At 41.9% G+C, this 18,360-nt stretch overlaps 1 protein-coding gene across 1 annotated transcript in view; it reads left to right on the top strand.

Annotated features, from left to right (window-relative positions):
- Positions 1–12,257, top strand: part of LOC147230912 (mediator of RNA polymerase II transcription subunit 13-like) — a 77,356-nt gene extending 65,099 nt beyond the window's left edge. The window contains exons 16-31 of the mRNA XM_086151842.1: positions 1,750–1,928; positions 2,208–3,136; positions 3,420–3,599; positions 3,688–3,917; positions 3,993–4,191; positions 4,274–4,550; positions 4,630–4,882; positions 4,967–5,155; positions 5,246–5,469; positions 5,558–5,700; positions 5,847–6,005; positions 6,086–6,250; positions 6,326–6,489; positions 7,762–7,926; positions 8,952–9,061; positions 11,996–12,257. Of these exons, the coding sequence (XP_086007968.1) occupies positions 1,750–1,928; positions 2,208–3,136; positions 3,420–3,599; positions 3,688–3,917; positions 3,993–4,191; positions 4,274–4,550; positions 4,630–4,882; positions 4,967–5,155; positions 5,246–5,469; positions 5,558–5,700; positions 5,847–6,005; positions 6,086–6,250; positions 6,326–6,489; positions 7,762–7,926; positions 8,952–9,061; positions 11,996–12,128 (3,699 nt within the window). The 3' untranslated portion in view covers positions 12,129–12,257. The remainder of the gene's footprint in view (positions 1–1,749; positions 1,929–2,207; positions 3,137–3,419; positions 3,600–3,687; positions 3,918–3,992; positions 4,192–4,273; positions 4,551–4,629; positions 4,883–4,966; positions 5,156–5,245; positions 5,470–5,557; positions 5,701–5,846; positions 6,006–6,085; positions 6,251–6,325; positions 6,490–7,761; positions 7,927–8,951; positions 9,062–11,995) is intronic.
- The last annotated feature ends 6,103 nt before the right edge of the window (positions 12,258–18,360 follow it).

Below are 18,360 nucleotides of genomic sequence, written 5' to 3'. Positions count from 1 at the left end.
GAAGCGCTTTATTTAGGTAGAGGGGCAGGTAGGGTGTCGCTGGGAATTCCCTGGCCCCGAGGCAGAGTCGCACAAGGCTGGGTCTCACCAGGACGGGTCTCACCAGGACGGGCCCCAGGCATCGGGGTCAAGGCAGGATCTCGGACAGGGTCAGGGTCCGGTGTCCACCAGGGGGTCCCGGTCTACACTCAGGGTCCGGTGGTCCACCAGGGGGTCTCACGGAGTCAGGGTCCGAAGGTCCAGAGGGGGCTCTCGCAGGGTAGGGATCCGGTCGTGACAGGCGTCGTGGGGATGAACATGGCCAAGGGGGAGTCCAGGAACCACGGCTAGGTCCGGTCGTGACACTTACACTGTGGTTTATTTACAGCCCATCCATGGTGGCATACCGGTCCTGAAACCACATCCCTGCTCAACTCCTATAGGAAATGAAGTGAGGAGCCGTCTTGATTCTTGTAATCTTCTCAAAATCTTCTTGTTGTCACAACTGGACTTGAATTTTTTCACTTGAAGACGATTCACCCCTTCATCCGAGAGGCTTCTTCAGTTCTAATGAGCTGTGGGGAGTTGCTGAACATGATTGGCAGAAACTAGTTCTAAGGGTGTTATTATGCTAATAGCGGTGTTGTTCTTTGGGGACAACAGCAGTTATGTTTTGATTCATCAATACCAAGATGGATTTGTACCTTCCATACAACCAGGAAAGATTCACCACCAGGACCGGCCCCCGGTCACTTCCACATGAGCCTCAGTTCTTTACATTTTCACATTCCAATCCAGGTAATCCCACAAAAGTAGCTCTTTTGTCGCTGACGAACAAGACCCCCATTAGCCTAAAAACCGTCTCAGACCTAGTTTTTGCCCATCAACTCTTGTACACCACAAGCCACCACAACCCAGACCCACCCACTGGCAGTTATGCTTGGAAACTCCCCACGGGTCATTAAAGCTGAAGAAGCTTCTCGGATGAAGGGTGAATCGTCTTCGAGTGAAGAAATTCAAGTCCAGTTGCCATAACAAGAAGATTTTGACAAGAATTCACCATGACCTGGATGACCGAGAACCTCCGCAGACAAGCCGTCTTAATCTTCTCTCTTTGCCGTGGGCTATGGTGCCGAAAGGAAGCACACCTGGCATGGGTGATCTGCTCTTCCTAGGGAAGTTGGTTCGACAAACAGAGCGTCCGCGTGCACTCGTAGCAAGTCGTTTTCCGCTCTACTTCCGAGATGACCAGGTGGTCCTTCCTCTTGGCCCAGGTCACATCCGGACTACCTCAAAAAGCTGTTCTGATTCATTGCAAGTGTCCGCCAGCATCTTCGCACCTCCAACGGGTCACTTTCCCAGCAGAGAGTCGTAGGTTTATTGGCTACACCTGTGTTCTATCCCTTACCGGTTGAGGGACTCGAGTCTGCCGCGTATGTATAGTGCAGATTTTTAGGTGCTATTTCCTTCTCGTCCCAAAGCAGCGCCAAAAAGAGGGTCCCCGTCAAGCGAGAGGCACTCAGGATCTGACCCAGAAGTTGTAGCTAAGGTATTCACCATGCACCTCATGGGAACTTAGTAGTACATGAAGACACTGAGGTGGATACTTTAGGGAGTTTCCAGGCGGAGGTACCTTACATAACTACAAGGGGGTATCTAGTACCTGGCAGGCAGTTCCTTAAAATACCAGGGATCCTGATTGATGCTATAATCCATCTCGATTAGCATTCTTTCAGGTCAGTTTTCTAAAAATGGACTTTCCCACTTTAGGCGCAGGTGGGCTCCTCCATGTTCGCCCCGCTCTCCTGCCTTCCCAGCCAGAGTTTACCGGCGCTCAAGATCCCCGAGCAGTGCTACTACCGTCCCTCCTGGGCCCTGATGCCCAAAATGGAGCATTTCCCCGTCGGCATGCACCCGCAGAGCAACGCCCTCCTCAAGGACGGGTATACGTGAGTATACAGTATTCCTCCGCTCCCCCCGGAGCTATTGTGTCAGTCTTTTAAAGCTTTAAATTGAATTAACCTTTAAATTAACTTCTAAAGCTCACTAGAAGGAGTGCAGTTCCCTAAGCTTGTTATTGTGTGTCAGTCAGCGTGTTGGTTCAAAGGATTTAGCTCCGATTGGCTCCAAGAGGTGGCGTGACCTCAAAGAGCCGCTTCCCGGACCATGAGACTAATCTTGTTTGTTTATCTGATTTGTGAAGTTGTTTCCTCCGTGGTATTTTCCAGGAACATCCCCAGTGTCAACACTCTGACGGACCAGGAGTACGGGCAGATGAGCGGCACCACCGCCTCCGTGGGCACCACCGTGGGCATCCTCCCCTCTCCAGCCACCCCTCGCTTCTCCGTGCCCACCCCGAGAACGCCGCGCACGCCGAGGGGTATCAACGCCGCCAGCTCCGGACAGGGTTCGGTGAAGCAGGACGGGACGGAGCTCAGCTCCCCGGTATCGACCCCCTCTACCGGCTTGCCCCTCAGCTCCGTGGAGCCGTTAGCCCGGCCCGGACCCTCCCTGCCCGAAGCCCACAGCCTCTTCACCGTCCTCCTGCTCTCGGACTCCGTCCTCAACGTCTTCAAGGATCGCAACTTCGACAGCTGCTGCATCTGCGCCTGCAATATGAATGTCAAAGGGGCGGATGTTGGGGTTTACATCCCCGACTCCACCTGCGAGGACCAGTACCGTTGCATGTGCGGCTTCAGCGCCATCGTGAACAGGAGGCTGGCCAACGGCACCGGGCTCTTCTTGGAAGACGAGCTGGATATCTTCGGCAGGTCCTCCGAGGTCGGCCGCGCGGCCGAGAGGCGGCTGGCTCTTTGCCGGCGGGACCCGACGATGGGCGACCCGAGGGCGAAACGGCCTCAGGACGCCGCGCCCGCCTCGCCGGCGGTGATGATCCTACTCCAGGAGCAGTGCTCGCAGCCCATTTCCTCCCTGGCGTCGCTGCATCTTCCCCTCAGCTGTTCCTGCCACGGCCGCAAGGGGGCGCTGCTCCAAAGCTGGATGTCCGAAAAGCAGTGGGCCGACGGGAGCGACGCTTGCGTGGAGTGCTACAACGCTCTGGAACAGGGGCTGCAGTATGTGGACAATCCCACGGGGGGGAAAGTCGATCCGGCCGTGGTCAGAAGTACCGCTCTTCACTCCTGGCCTCACACTAACGGTAAGAAGCATGTTTGGATACATGAAAGTGAGGATTTAAATAGCAACCCAACCGAAGCTGAATGCATCCTTTGTGTAGAAGTCACTGTGGGGTGAAAGATCTTCTGTACCTTCATACCTTCCTAGCCTTCTGTGTATGATCTCAATCTTGCACCGCTGTGTTTCGTGTTTGTTTATTTGTTTCTTCGGTGTAGAGACTCCTGTTAACATGTGCGTTTATGTTCACGTATGCTTTCTGTGTTGTGTGCGTGTGCGTGTGTGTGTGTGTGTGTGTGTTTCCGCAGTGGTGGACATGAGCATGTTGTCCTCCCAGGACATGGTTCGTATGCTGCTGTCCTTGCAGCCTTTTCTGCAGGACGCCATTCAGAAGAAGAGAACGGGCCGGACGTGGGAGAACATCCAGCATGTTCAGGGTCCGCTCACCTGGCAGCAGTTCCACAAGATGGCAGGAAGAGGCTCCTACGGTGACCCGACGCTGACCGGCTCCAAATTTGAAGGGAGAATGGTGATCCCCCTGTCCCGGTTGTACTAAAAGTGTTGTCCTTAAACCAGGTTCGGAGGAGTCTCCGGAGCCCCTGCCCATTCCTACGGTGCTCCTCGGCTACGACCGCGAGCGGGACTTCTTGGCGTTGTCCCCTCTGGCGTTGCCTTTCTGGGAGAAGCTGTTGTTGGAGCCTTACGGTGGACAGCGGGATGTGGCATACGTGGTGCTTTGCCCCAACAGTCCCTCCTTGCTAGCTGCCGCGCGGGCCTTCTTCCAGGAGCTCAGCGCAGTGTATGAGGTACCCGCTCAAGATCGCGTCGTAGACAACGGAACTTGACCGGCGGTTTCGCTGAAAGAACGCGTTTGTTCGCAGACGTGCCGCCTCGGGAAGCACCGCCCGCTGGGCAAAGTGTCCAGGGATGGTATAGTCCGGGTCGGGGAGGAGGTGGAGTCGGAAAGGCTGGAGGAGCTGGATGTGGACCGGTGGGTGACCGGACCCTGGACCGGACAGCAGCACACGGATAACCTCAGCAAACTTAAACTCTACGCCTACGCTTGTAAACAGCAGCTAGGTGAGAGCGAAGCCGACGATATTTGTTGTTCCCGTCAGAGTTTCAATTTCACCAAGTGCACTGATGGATTCATGCCTTCCAGGTCCCCAGCTTTCTGTCCTAACTTTGGACAGCAGCCTTTTGTCGCCTCCTAAAACCCAGCCTCCCGCGAATGTGCCGCCCTCGGCGCAGCCGGCCTCCTCCGGGCAGCCTCAAGCTTGGCCGCCCGACGCGGAAGCACCTCCGGGGGCCATCGCCTCGACGAACGCTTCCACTCCGACGAGAGCGACCCCTGGCCAGGCGGGGGAGGCGACCCACGAGTCCAAAGGGCCATCCGGTGCGACGCCACCAGCCAACACACCAGCAGAGAACCCTGAGCTGTAAGACCCTGTAAATCTGGGGTGAGAGATCCACCCGGTGTATGATGATCACCTTCAGTCTTTTCCCGTTCCCTTCCAGATCGGCCGAGCAGGCCAGAATCGGCATCCCCACCGGGGCCGACTCCATGGAAAGCTACGCCAACCCGCCAGCCGTCGTTGTTTACATAGTCGATGCTTTCTTGAGCTCGAACGGGGCATCGGGAGACGGCGGGGAGGACGACGAAGGCGAGGAGGTGGAAGCAGGGAGCATATGGCTGCTGGGGCTTCTCCGCTGCTACACGGAGATGCTGCAGACGTTGCCCGAGACGATACGACCGGCACTACTTCTGCAGGTACGAGGACTGTGGTACTACTCTGCTCAGCCCGCAGCGTATGGACACAGCTCCCTTCTTAGACCTCCATCTTTTACCCTCCAGGTGGTGCCGTGCCAGTATCTACTCCAGCCGGCGAGCGGGGAGAACCGCTTGTACCTGCAGCACTTGCGCTCCCTGGCCTTCTCCTGCTACTCCCAGTGCAGACGCCTGCTGCCCCAGCAAACGCACATCAAGTCCCTGACCGGCTTCGGACCCGTGTCCACCGTCAACTCCGTCCTTCAGACTCCGGAGGTAGCGGTGAAAGTTCAAGAGTCCACCGCCTTCTTTGACGGCCAAATAAGGTCTTTTAACTTTTCTTTTCTGAACCCGTGCGCCCGACAGCATCCGAACCCCGTGCAGCTGTACCCGCCCCCGTTCATCCTGGGCCCGACCCGGCCGAAGCAACCGGAGCCGGGGGAGATCTGGGCAGAGGTCCCTCCGAAATACAACGTGCTCTTCGTCGGGTATTGCCTATCGCACGACCAGCGGTGGATCCTGGTGTCGTGCACCGACCAGCCAGGGGAGCTCCTGGAGACCTGCATCATCAACATCGACGTACCCAACAGGTGTGTTTGGGGGGTTTTGGCTCTGACCCGCCGCCTCACTGCGCGACCACTCAATGTATTCATGGGCGTGGCATGTTTTCGGTGACAGGTCACGGCGTCCCAAGGTGTCTGCAAGGAAGATGGGCCTTCAGAAGCTGTGGGAGTGGTGCATCGGTATCATCCAGATGACTTCCCTGCCATGGAGGATTGTGATCGGACGATTGGGCAGACTGGGGCACGGGGAGCTCAAGGGTGAGTACCTCCAAAGTTCCTTACCCTTGAGTGTCCGCTAGTGGACCCGGACGGTGCAATTCCGGACAGCCCCTTCTTGATTGACCGAAGGGTCATGTCTTAGAAAGGTTCGCGTAAAGTGTATTCTTGTACTCTTCCCTTACAAGACTGGAGCTCGCTTCTCGGAGAGCACTCCCTGCACTCCATAGGGCGGCAGCTGAGGGACGCTTGTCGTATGTGCGGGATCTCAACCGCGGACTCCCCGTCCATCCTCAGTGCCTGCCTGGTGGCCATGGAACCACAGGGCTCACTCGTCGTCATGCCAGGTAATTGCGACGCCACCGCGGTTGCTCTCGGTTGCTCCCCTGAAGTGACCTCACCGCAAGATGCGCCTCCGTCCGTGCAGACGCGGTGACCATGGGCTCGGTGTTTGGTCGCAGCACCGCCCTCAACCTGCAGACGTCGCAGCTCAACACGCCTCAGGACGCCTCCTGTACGCACATCCTGGTCTTCCCCACCTCGGCCACCACCCAGCTGGCGCCCAGCTCCTACCCCACCGAGGATAACAACGGTACCGAGCTGCGCCGATTGCGCACCAATCAAGTTGTACCGATTTCCTCTGAGCTCCTTCCTCTGCCCTCCTCAGACGACATGTTTGACCTGCCCTTCCCCGACGAGCTGGAGAACGACATCGGCCACGACATGATGCTGATCACGGGCAACCTCCACCCGTCACCCAACACCTCCCCCGTGCCCTCGCCGGGCTCGCCATCCGGGATGGGAATAGGATCCCATTTCCAGCACGCCAGGGTGAGTCGGACACGTATATATGCCGTCCCTTTAAGACAGAGGCGCCAAATTCAGCTTCCCTCACATTAGACCACGCATGAGACGCCCCCTTTTCGGCATTTTCGACGAACCAGGTCTAATTCTTTTCCTAATTTTTTGACGACACATTCCCATGCGTCACTTCCCGGCGCATCAGGCGCCTCTTACTCCTGTAGAGCACAAACTTATTTAGAGAGTTTAGAGTGCAAGTGTCGATGTAGACATGACAGTCCAGGTCCTTGACGAGAAAGAGGTTCCTAATGTGTGGGTATGAGCTGCCAAAAGCAGCTTTTCCTGAGTAATTCCTGGTACGTTTTCTCCCCGATTCGCCCACCAGTCCACTCTTCTGACCGCACATCGCGGGCGTTCCATCTGTTGTAAGTGCCACAAGTTTATCCCAGGGTAGGCCCGTTTCATTTACGCATACCGCTTGAAAGATATCCTTTCCTGTCATTCCCAAAAGTTTTCCCAAACCCAAAAGCTCCTTTGCTACGCACATCTGAGTCCACTCCAGGGATAGCTGCACAGGTTCACAAGTTTCACAAGGGGAGAGCGGTACCTGACAGTTGACAACATTGACTCAGCAAGGGCAACTGATGAGCGGCAGCTCTTGCCGGCACTTGATTAATGTGCCACAGCACTCGTAGTGCATTGCTGGACTTGTAGTCTTAATGCTTCTGGCAACATATCGGCAAGTCGGCTCTAATAGTCATTAAATATCATCCTGGGGGCAAAAAATAATCCCACAGCATGCCGGATTTGGGCCTTGAGTTTGACACGTATGCTTCAAAGGAGGTGATTGATTGGCCGTGACGGAGGGGCGGGAGGTTATAAACAAGCGATGCGTCAACTTTTTATTTGCATAGATACAACCTGGATACAGAACCAGTTGTTACATGACGGTTATTACCCATTTATTAATGAATTACTAATAAAGTCTGCAAAGCCTGTCGCCACAGGCACTCAAGGGCAGTTACTTCCTGTCCGACACTCCCCCCCCCTCCTACGGGGCAGTGTAGGTTTTTGGCCAGCAGGGGGCGCCACCGACCCAGCGGAGAAACGCCGGGTGTGCGTCTCAAATCCACAGATTCCTCGCGACAGCCGCCCGGTTGCCGTGGCGACCACCCGTGAAGCAAACACCTCACGTTTCCCGCCGAGGATTCGGGTTCTTCGAGTCATGTCTCGGGATTTAGCGGCATCATAATGACCGGTAATTAATTGCCCCCGTTGACCCCCAACTACCCCTGTGTGCAGAGCCAGGGCGAGCGCCTGCTCTCCAGGGACAACCCGCCGGAGGAGCTAAAGCAGCAGCCGCTAGCTTTGGGCTACTACGTCTCCACCGCGCAAGCTAACGGGCTCCCCCATTGGTTCTGGGCCTCCTGTCCGCAGGCTGAGAGCCAATGTCCACTGTTCCTCAAGGTACTCCACGATGTGTGTGTGTGTGTGTGTGTGTGTGTGTGTGTGTGTGTGTGTGTGTGTGTGTGTGATGCACCTGAAGTGCACGGACGTGATGTTGGTACCCCCTCCCCATCTTGCCCCCTCCCTCGGGAATCCAAGAAGGCCACGGCTACGTGCATATTGTCGCCGCAGAAAATAGCTCAGACACAGCAGCCGCCATTTATAGCACACACACACACACACGTGCGCACACACACACACACACACACACACACGCGCGCGCACATGCACATGCACACACACGCGCACAGACACACACACATACAGATAAGGGTTCTCAAACCTTTCAGATTCTGGTAGTGGGAGGGGTAGCGCACACACACACACACACACACACACACATACACACACACACACACACATTTTGACCTATTTATTTATCTATATTTATAGATCGCTTTATATCTTTTATGTGTTTTTGCATTTACGGTAATTTCTTGCTGTCAGAAATGTTAAATATGTCACACACACACACACACACACACACACACACACACACACACACACACACGTTTTGACTTTTTTTATATTTATATATCACATTGTATATTTTATGCATTTTTGCATATATTGTCATTTTTTGCTGTCGGAAATTTTAAAATAATACTCATACTCATTCACACACACACACACACACACACAGACACATGCACATATTTTGACATTTATTTACATTTTACATTATATGTTATGCATTTTTGCATTTACGCTCATTTCTTGCCATTAGACATTTTACACACACATATACACACACACACACACACACACACATTGTGTCTGCTCCAGTTGATTTATAATAGGTGCTCCCAAATAACCACTTCCTGTTTAAGCGTGTGTTTCCCGTCGACGCCGTGAATTCAAATTTAGAAATAGATCACAGCGTCCTGTCGACACAGAGCACTGTATAACCTTTATATTTATACACCAATATATATATATATATATGTTTATATTCATATATATGTCTCCGATCTCCTCGCCTCCAGGCTTCGCTCCACCACCACATCTCCATCGTCCAGTCGGACGAGTTGCCGTCGGACAAGACGAAGAGAACCCCTCATCCGCTGGACTCCAAGACCACCTCCGACGTGCTCAGGTGAGCCGCGCCGCAGGTGTAATAACCGTGTAATAGACGTGTAATAGCCGCGTGTGTGTGTGTTATTACTCATGTACACTATGGCGTCGCTGATAGGAGTTATCTCCTAGGTGGCTGGCGATAACAGCAGCGAAACATATATTTACTCATTTTTATTTATGAAGTTTGTGCTTGTGCTTGTGTGTGTGTGTGTGTGTGTGTGTGTGGTTCTTAAGGCGTCCTGGAAAAACCCGGAAGATTTTTTTTTTTTTTTTCGCTTAATGATTTAAAAAAATTCCCTGCATTTGATAATAGGAATGATAATATCTATTTTATTTAAAGCGCTTTAATAACCCAAATGTTCTTTATTAAGCACCGCGTCACTATTATTGCATTTATTTTTATTGTTTATTTTAAATCTGAATTTTTTTTATATGTCCATACAGTTTCCTTGAGTGCAGAGTCAACAGCAAGATATGGTTTACTGCTGTTGCTGCAATAAAATAAATAGGAAAAAGTTTGAAAAAAACAATAAAAATAAACATAATAAAGTGATTTAAAAAAGTGGTAAAAAAGTAGCGATTATTACACAGAAATGACTATTTGCTAGCAGGAAAGCATTCATTCATGCCTTTTTTATTTATGATGTGTGTGTGTCTTTTTTTGAGGTGTTGTGAAAAAGCCTTGGCGTGTTTTTTCAAAATTAATTATTGGAAAAATTAATGTGCAATTAAAAAAAACACATATTTCATGTAATGTTATAATAATTTCTAAATAGAATACAATTTTTACTCAACTCGCAAGGACAGCCAACAGACATACACAAAATATTTTAAAAAATGAAATAAACAATAAAAATAAATGCAATAAAAGTGATATATTGGTTAAAAAATGTGGTAATTACACAGAAATTACTATTTACTGCTGTTAGTGCGATAACAGGAGCAAAGCATTTATTAACATTTTTTATTTACAAAGTGTGTGTTCGTGTGTGTGCGTCTGGTGCTTGAAGAACTGGAAAAACTGCAAAAATCTTTTGCACATTTAATAAGAGGAATAATAATAATATATTTTATTTAAAGTGCTTTACTCAGCTCTCAACTAAACTGTATAGACATATAAAAATACAGATTAAAATGAAAGTGACAAAGTGATGAAAAAAATGCAATTATTACACAGTAAAACTATTTACTGCAGTAACAGTGATAACACCATGAAAGTATTCAATCAAGGTTTTTTAATTATGAAGTGTGTGTGTGTGTGAGTGTGTGTGTATGTGTGTGTGTGTCTGGTGTTTGAAAAACTGGAAAAATTAGAAAAACCTTTTTTTTTTTTATTCATAATTGAAAATTTCCCCACATTCAATAAATTAAATATGTATAATTCAAAGCACTTTATTCGACACTCAACGACTCTGTACAGAAATATGCATAATATTAAAATTAATTAAAAGAAACAATAAAGATAAATACTATAATGGTGACAAAGTAATAAACTCGTATTTAGGATTATTAATATTATAACAATAATAATAACGATATATTTTATTTGAAGCGAAGTACTCAACTTTCAAGGATACCCCACCGAAATATACACAATATATAAAAAATATATACTTTAAAGGAACGATAAATGAGTGAGAAGTTGTTTAAAAAAATAAGGAAAAAACTTTTGTTCACACTCTTTTATTTATTTATTGTGTGCTTGTGTGTGTCTGGTTCTTGAGCTGTCATGGAAAAACCTGGAAGATTATTTTTATTTATATTATTTAATGATTGAAACATTCAGAAAAATTGACCAAAAATGAATCTATTATTTTTATTATTATTATTGTTATTATTATTATTATTATTGTTAGTAGTAGTAGTAGTAGTAGTAGTAGTATTAGTATCATTGTTATTATTATTATTGTTATTATTGTTATTATTATTATAACCATTATTATTATTGTTGTTATTATTATTATTATTATTATTATAAGTAGTATAATTATAATAATTATTATCATTATTATTATTATTAATAATAATAATAAAAAAATTATTAAAAGCACTGTACTTAACACTTGAGGATATTTACAGTTACATACACAATAAACAAAATATGAATGATTAAAAGGAACACAAAACAATGAAAAGTGGTTTAAAAAAAACATTTAAATAATTTATTCACACTTTTTTATTAAATGTTTGCTTTTGTGTGCATGTCTGGTTCATGAGGTTTCCTGGAAATACCTCGAAGATTTTATTTTATTTAATGATTGAAACATTTATAAAAATGTCCAAAAATGAATCTATCATTATTGTTATTATTATTATTAGTAGTAGTAGTGGTAATATTCTTTTTATTATTAATATTATTATTGTTAATGATAATAACAATGATAATTTTTATTAAAAGCTCTGTACTTAACACTTGAGGATACCTCACACTTACATACACAATAAACAAAGTCTAAATAATCATAAGTAACAAAAAAACAATGAAAAGTGGTTTATAAAAAAACAAGGAAATCATTTATTCACACTTTTTTATTCAATGTTTGCTTTTGTGTGCATGTCTTATTCTTGAGGTGTCCAGGAAAAACCTGGAAGAATATTTATTATTTATTTTATTAAATGATTTAAAAAGTAAGAAACATTTCATAAACGCCTATGGAATAATAATAATAATAATAATAATAATCATGATAATAATAATAATAATAATAATAATAATAATATATCTTATTTAAAGCGCTTTACTCAATACTTGAGCAGAGGGTACAGAAATATACAGAAAATGCAGATTTAAAAGAAAAAAATACAGAAATGTTGTTAAAAAGAATAAATATAAGTACCAAAGCAAAAAAAAAAAAAAAAAAAAAAAAAAAAAAAGTACGGTTATTACACAGTAATTACTATCTAACCTGCCATACATGCATATTAAATCCCCCCCCCCCACACACACACACAGGTTCGTGCTGGAGCAGTACAACGCCCTCTCCTGGCTGACGTGCACGCCCGCCACCCAGGACCGCCAGTCCTGCCTGCCCGTCCACCTGGCCGTACTGACCCAAATGTACAACGCCATCCTGAACATGCTTTAAGGAGAGGTCGTGACCTTTACTTCACCCCCCCCTCGGTGCCTACGCCCTCCTCTTCCTCGTGGGAGGCGTTTTGTTTTGTTTTTGTTTTTCCCCTTGCATTTCAAACCCCCCCCCCCCGTCCTTGCATGAAGCCACAACCTGTGCTTTTGTGGCATCCGAGGAAGAAAAAAATAATGAAAAATAAAAATAGGGACTACTTTTCTCAAGAGGTGGGTGAACGAAACACTCCCTTTTTGTACGACCAGCAGAAAAATAACAATGCCAGTAGAGAACGTCACGTCCGGGGTGACGGTGGGTGGGGGGGGTTCCTGCACATCGGGGCAGAAAATGTTGTTTATAATGTTTGCAAAGAATCAAGACTTATTTTTTAATATTTAAAAATGGAGAAAGTGAGAATCTTAAGCAAGGCCTTTTTTTTCTCCCCCCCCCCCCCCCCCCCTTTTCCGACCCCAACCCCCCCACCCACCCCCGCCCGGATTTGACTGTTAGTCGTCTTGGGATATGAAAAATTAAAAAAAAAAAAAAAATTAAAAATTTGTCATTTTAATGCAATTGTAAAGAAACCATATTTATACAAATGTAATAGAATTTGATATCTATACGTATATACTTAAATATATATTTACCTCCTCCGACGGGCGCGGCCATCTTGAACATATATCCCCAAAAAATAAATATCACTTGATTTTTCTTTTATTATTGTTTTTATTCCGTGTTTTTTTAAATTTCTACCGAAACTGAACATTTTTTTTTCTTTCTATTTAAATTAAAATAATTGATACAGTGTTCACTGCATATTTATAAAAAAAAGATAAATAAACAAGATTTAAAAAAAAATAAAAAAAATTGAATACCGCGAGGTTATGACATAGTTACAAAGGCTTTATTGATCACGCGCTCCGAAATGATGTCACGCAAAAAAGAAAAAAATAATAAAAACGTTGAGGGGGAAAAAAATAGGCCGGTTGCTTCACTCTGTTATTTGTTAGCATGTTTGTATATATATACACTTTTCAGCTGTGTTTTTTTTTTTTTTTTTTTTTTTTGAAGGGGGGGAGATTTCTTAAAGCTGTACATTTTCATGCTGGTTGAAGTAATTCATATCAAAATACATTTATATTTTTTTTTCTTTGCTGTGTTTTTCTTTTTTTTATATATATATAAATATATATATATATATAAAATATATATATACAGTATACGCCGTGAGAGGTCAAATTGCCAACAGGTTGTACAGAAATGTACAGACGAACACAAAGAGAGGAGGCAGGAGACGGCGCGTCCGCAGAGATTTGTTATGTCAGACGTCAGACCCGCCTCCGTGGGGGGGGGCGACTGTCACTTTTACACTATTTTTTAGTAAATTATTAAAATTCTTTGAAAATCACAGCGGCTCCGTGGTGGTGGTGGTGGTGGTGTTCTTCATTTTTCATCTTTCAAAAAAAAAAAAAAAAAAAAAATGTATGAGGGAATGTTTGTGTGTGAAATAATATTACCCATAATTATATAGGAATTATAATAACAATATTGTGTGAAAGTCTTCTATATGAGTATTTGTGCATGTATATATACGTCTATATGCATTTATACATTTATGTATATTTTTATGCAGATGTATGCTTATATGAATGTATAAGTGCAGTATATATATGCATATATGTATGTTTTGTATATATGTGTTTATGTATGTATGTGTTTATGGATACATATGTGTGTGTGTGTGTGTGTGTGTGTGTGTATATATATATGTGTATATATGTATATGTATGTATATAAACATATATATGTGTGTCTGCATATCTATAATACACACATCAATCCATATGTATAGATGCATAAACATGTACATATATATGTATGTATTTATGTATGTATATATATATATATATATATATATGTGTGTGTGTGTATGTTTGTGTATGTATGTATGTATATAAAATAAGTGCATACACATGCACCAACAGTATACATTCATGCAGATATATATGGATATTTACCTCATGGATATACATACTGACTCATTCATTCGAATGAATATATTCATAAATATGTATATGTATACCCACTCATCTTTAATTAACACATACGTGCATATTATAGAAGTATAAAAATGCATACACAACAAACAAATATGGAGAAATAGGTATATATATTTAGATATATATATATATATATACTCATACATCATGCATAAATACATCTAAATGCACGCATAGGAAGAAGCATATTGGCATATATGCAGATATAAATATATACTAATCAGTAAATCCATCCATCCATCCATCCATCTATCCATCCATCCATTAATCCATTAATACATACATACATACATACATACATACACGCAAGGTAAATATCTATCTATCTATATATATGTGATTATTTACCTTACATGACTCTTTCATACTTTCACATATATATATAAATTTGTATATATATACACCCATCCAACCATACATACATGCATATAATTGATGTAAAAAAATGCGTACACAAGAAACAGAAGGGGAGATACATGCATATATCTGTATACATGTAAATACATGTAAATTCATATGTATACATTCACAAATCTTGCATAAATACATCTATGCACGTGCATATACAACAAACATATTTGCATTTATACAGATATATATATATACCCTACATACTGTACATACATATACCTAACATGAAAACATGCAAACACAACATACATATAAACACACACACACACACATATATATATATATTTAGATAGATATATATTATTACTACTATTACTACTATTATTACTACTATTATTACGACATATATACATATATATTATGTACGGCTATACATACTGACACATTCATACATATGAATATATTCATAAATATGTATATAAATACACCCATTCAACCATGCATAAATTCATACATGCCTATATTAGATGAATGAAAATGTATACAAATATACATATATATGAAAATATATGTAATTGATCTATACACTTAGACATCATGCATAAATACATCTAAACACATGCAAATACAACAAACATATTTGCATATATGCAGATATCAATATATCATAATCACTGTATATTTATCCATCCATCCATGCATACATACATACATAAATCCATACATACATTAACGCAACATGAAAACGTGCGTACATAACAAAAAATATATAGATATACATACACATATTTATATAACACATATATGTATACATACAAACACACATATGTATATATATATATACACATAAATACATATATATGTATATGTATGCACACACATATATATTTATTTATTTATTTATTTTCACCTTATTGGTATACATACACATACATTCAGAGATAGTAAAATATGCACAAACATGCATACACAACATACATACATGCATATATATACACTGCTCAAAAAAAATAAAGGGAACACTTAAAAAACACATCCTAGATCTAAATGAATGAAATATTCTCATGAAATACTTTGCTCTTTACACAGTTGAATGTGCTGACAACAAAATCACACAAAAATGATCAATGGAAATCAATTGTATCAACCCATGGAGGTCTGGATTAGGAATCACACTCCAAATTAAAGTGTAAAAACAAACTCCAGGCTGATCCAACTTTGATGTAATGTCCTTAAAACAAGTCCAAATGAATCTGTGTTGCTTCCTGAGTGGACACTATGATTTCACACAAGTGGGATTGACTTGGAGTTACATTGTGTTGTTCAAGTGTTCCCTTTATTTTTTTGAGCAGTATATATATTTATATGAATATTTTAACTTATGGGTATACATACTGACACGTTCATACATATTAGTATATTCATACATTTGTAGTGATATACCCATCCACTCATACATTCATAAGTACATGCATATAATTGATTCGACAAACATACATGCAGATATATGCATATATATGTACATAAATGCTTATATATATATATACACACACACATATATATATATATACATATATATGCACACATTCATACATCATGCATAAATACATGTAAACACATGCATATACAACAAACATCTTTGCATATATGCAAATATAAATATACACTAATCCATCTATCCATCCATCCATCCATCCATCTAGCCATACATACATACATATAGATAAGATGAAAACACGGACTACAACATATACATTCATACATAAGCATGAATGCATAAACATGCAGACCAAACATAAATGTATATATATATGTATATATATATCTTCTTTCTCTTGTTTCATCTTTTCCCTTCAGCAAAGTGAGTCAACCTTCTCCATCTAACCCTATTCTCAGTATCCTCCTCTTTCACACCCACTAACTTCATCTCCTCTCACTATGTCCATAAGTCTTCCTCTCGACCTCCAATTCCAGCATCCGTCCAACAATATATTCACTATCCTTCCTCTGTCCATGACCCAACCATCTCTTCTCTCCAAAACATCTACCATGTGTCGTCCCTCTGATGGACTCCTTCCTGATCCTCTCCATCCTGGTCGCTCCCAAAGACAACCTCAACATCTTCATCTCTGAGGCCTCCAGCTCTGCCTCCTGTCTTCTGGTCATTGTCACTGTTTTGTAGATCATCTCACCTCCATCTCCTCCACCTTTCCCTTCATTCTGGCTGATCATCTTCCATCTCTTTGTACCCCTGACACTTTTCTCCACCCGTTCCAACATGCTTGAAGTTGTCTCTTCTCCACACTTCTTCTCCACACTCTCCTACCTGAACACCTCCACGTTCTTGATCTCCACTTCCTGTAGCCTCACCGTTCCACCCGGGTTCCTCTCATTCACACACATATATTCTGTCTTGCTGCGACTAACCTTCATTCCTCTGTAAAAAAAACAAACAAAACAACAACATAAAAACATGCGTACGCAATAAATATATAGATATATAAAAAACATGTATGCATACACACACATTCATATATCCAAATATATGAATATGCATATATGTAGATATATGGGTATGGATATATGTTCACACACACACAAACATGCATACATACGTTCATAATGTAAATAATAAACACATACATATTTTTACCGTACAGGTTTACATACACACACATTAATACATGAATATATCCATAAATAGCATAAACAAAATACTAACACATAGATATGATATCTATGTGTTAGTATACATGCACACACCAATATATCCACACACAAAATATATGCATGTATAATTATACACCAATACAACATAGATAAAAATACGCATTCAAACAAATGTATACGTACATGCATTTTTAAAATGTATTCATATTTCTATTTATTTATTTTTATGCGCAGATATATGTATATATGATATATATGTATATGTATATCTATACACACACACACACACACCCATCCCTCATCCATACAAATGTACAAGCAGTTAGATGTATCGCTATCAGGGCAAAATATATGGAACTAGAAATTAAAATAAAAAAGAAATAAAAATAATGAAATGAAACAATGTACACAGTATAATATGAATATATATAGTATAATATAATATATAATGTGAATGAATGAAAAGATACATACACACCTATATATAAACATACATATATACATAACATACATATATATATGTATATATCTATACACACACATATAGAGAGAAATAGATCGATAATGTACAGATAAAGACATGAATACACCATCTCTCAATACATGTATATATGTATTAAGACGGGCATATATATACCTGATATATGTCTATATATATATAGACATATATATGTACATATGTAATAAGGTTTCAAAAAATTTTCTCAATTAATGTATACATATTCACACATGCATATATATACATATATATGTACATATATATGATAGAGAGAGATAAATATACATATGTATTTACAAATGTTTAGAGAAAGTTGTGTATGTATATCTATGTGCATCTAGACATATGGATACATTCTTATTTGAGCAGGTTTTAGTTGTTTTTAAGAATATGATACATATAAATATATATATATGTAATAAAGTTTCAAAATCTTTTCTTCCTCCATAAATGCATTCAAATTTATAGTTCATATATAAATATATAAACTCAAATGTCAAAGTAATGGGATAAGTTTTCAAAATCGTATCTCCACAAACGCATACATATATAAATAGACAGAAATATACACATGCAACTTTTTTGAAACCTTATCTCGCTGACATCATAAGTTCATTATCAGATGTTTGATTTGATAAACACATTTCATGAAAGATGGAAACCATGTCCGGCC

The sequence above is a fragment of the Fistularia commersonii genome, chromosome 9 (assembly GCF_037954325.1).
Source record: "Fistularia commersonii isolate RoL2024-O1a breed Wild chromosome 9, RoL_Fcom_v1.0, whole genome shotgun sequence".
Classification (NCBI taxonomy): Eukaryota; Metazoa; Chordata; class Actinopteri; order Syngnathiformes; family Fistulariidae; genus Fistularia; species Fistularia commersonii.
Note: the sequence above shows the minus strand (reverse complement) of the source record. Positions and strands in the feature narration are given on the sequence as shown.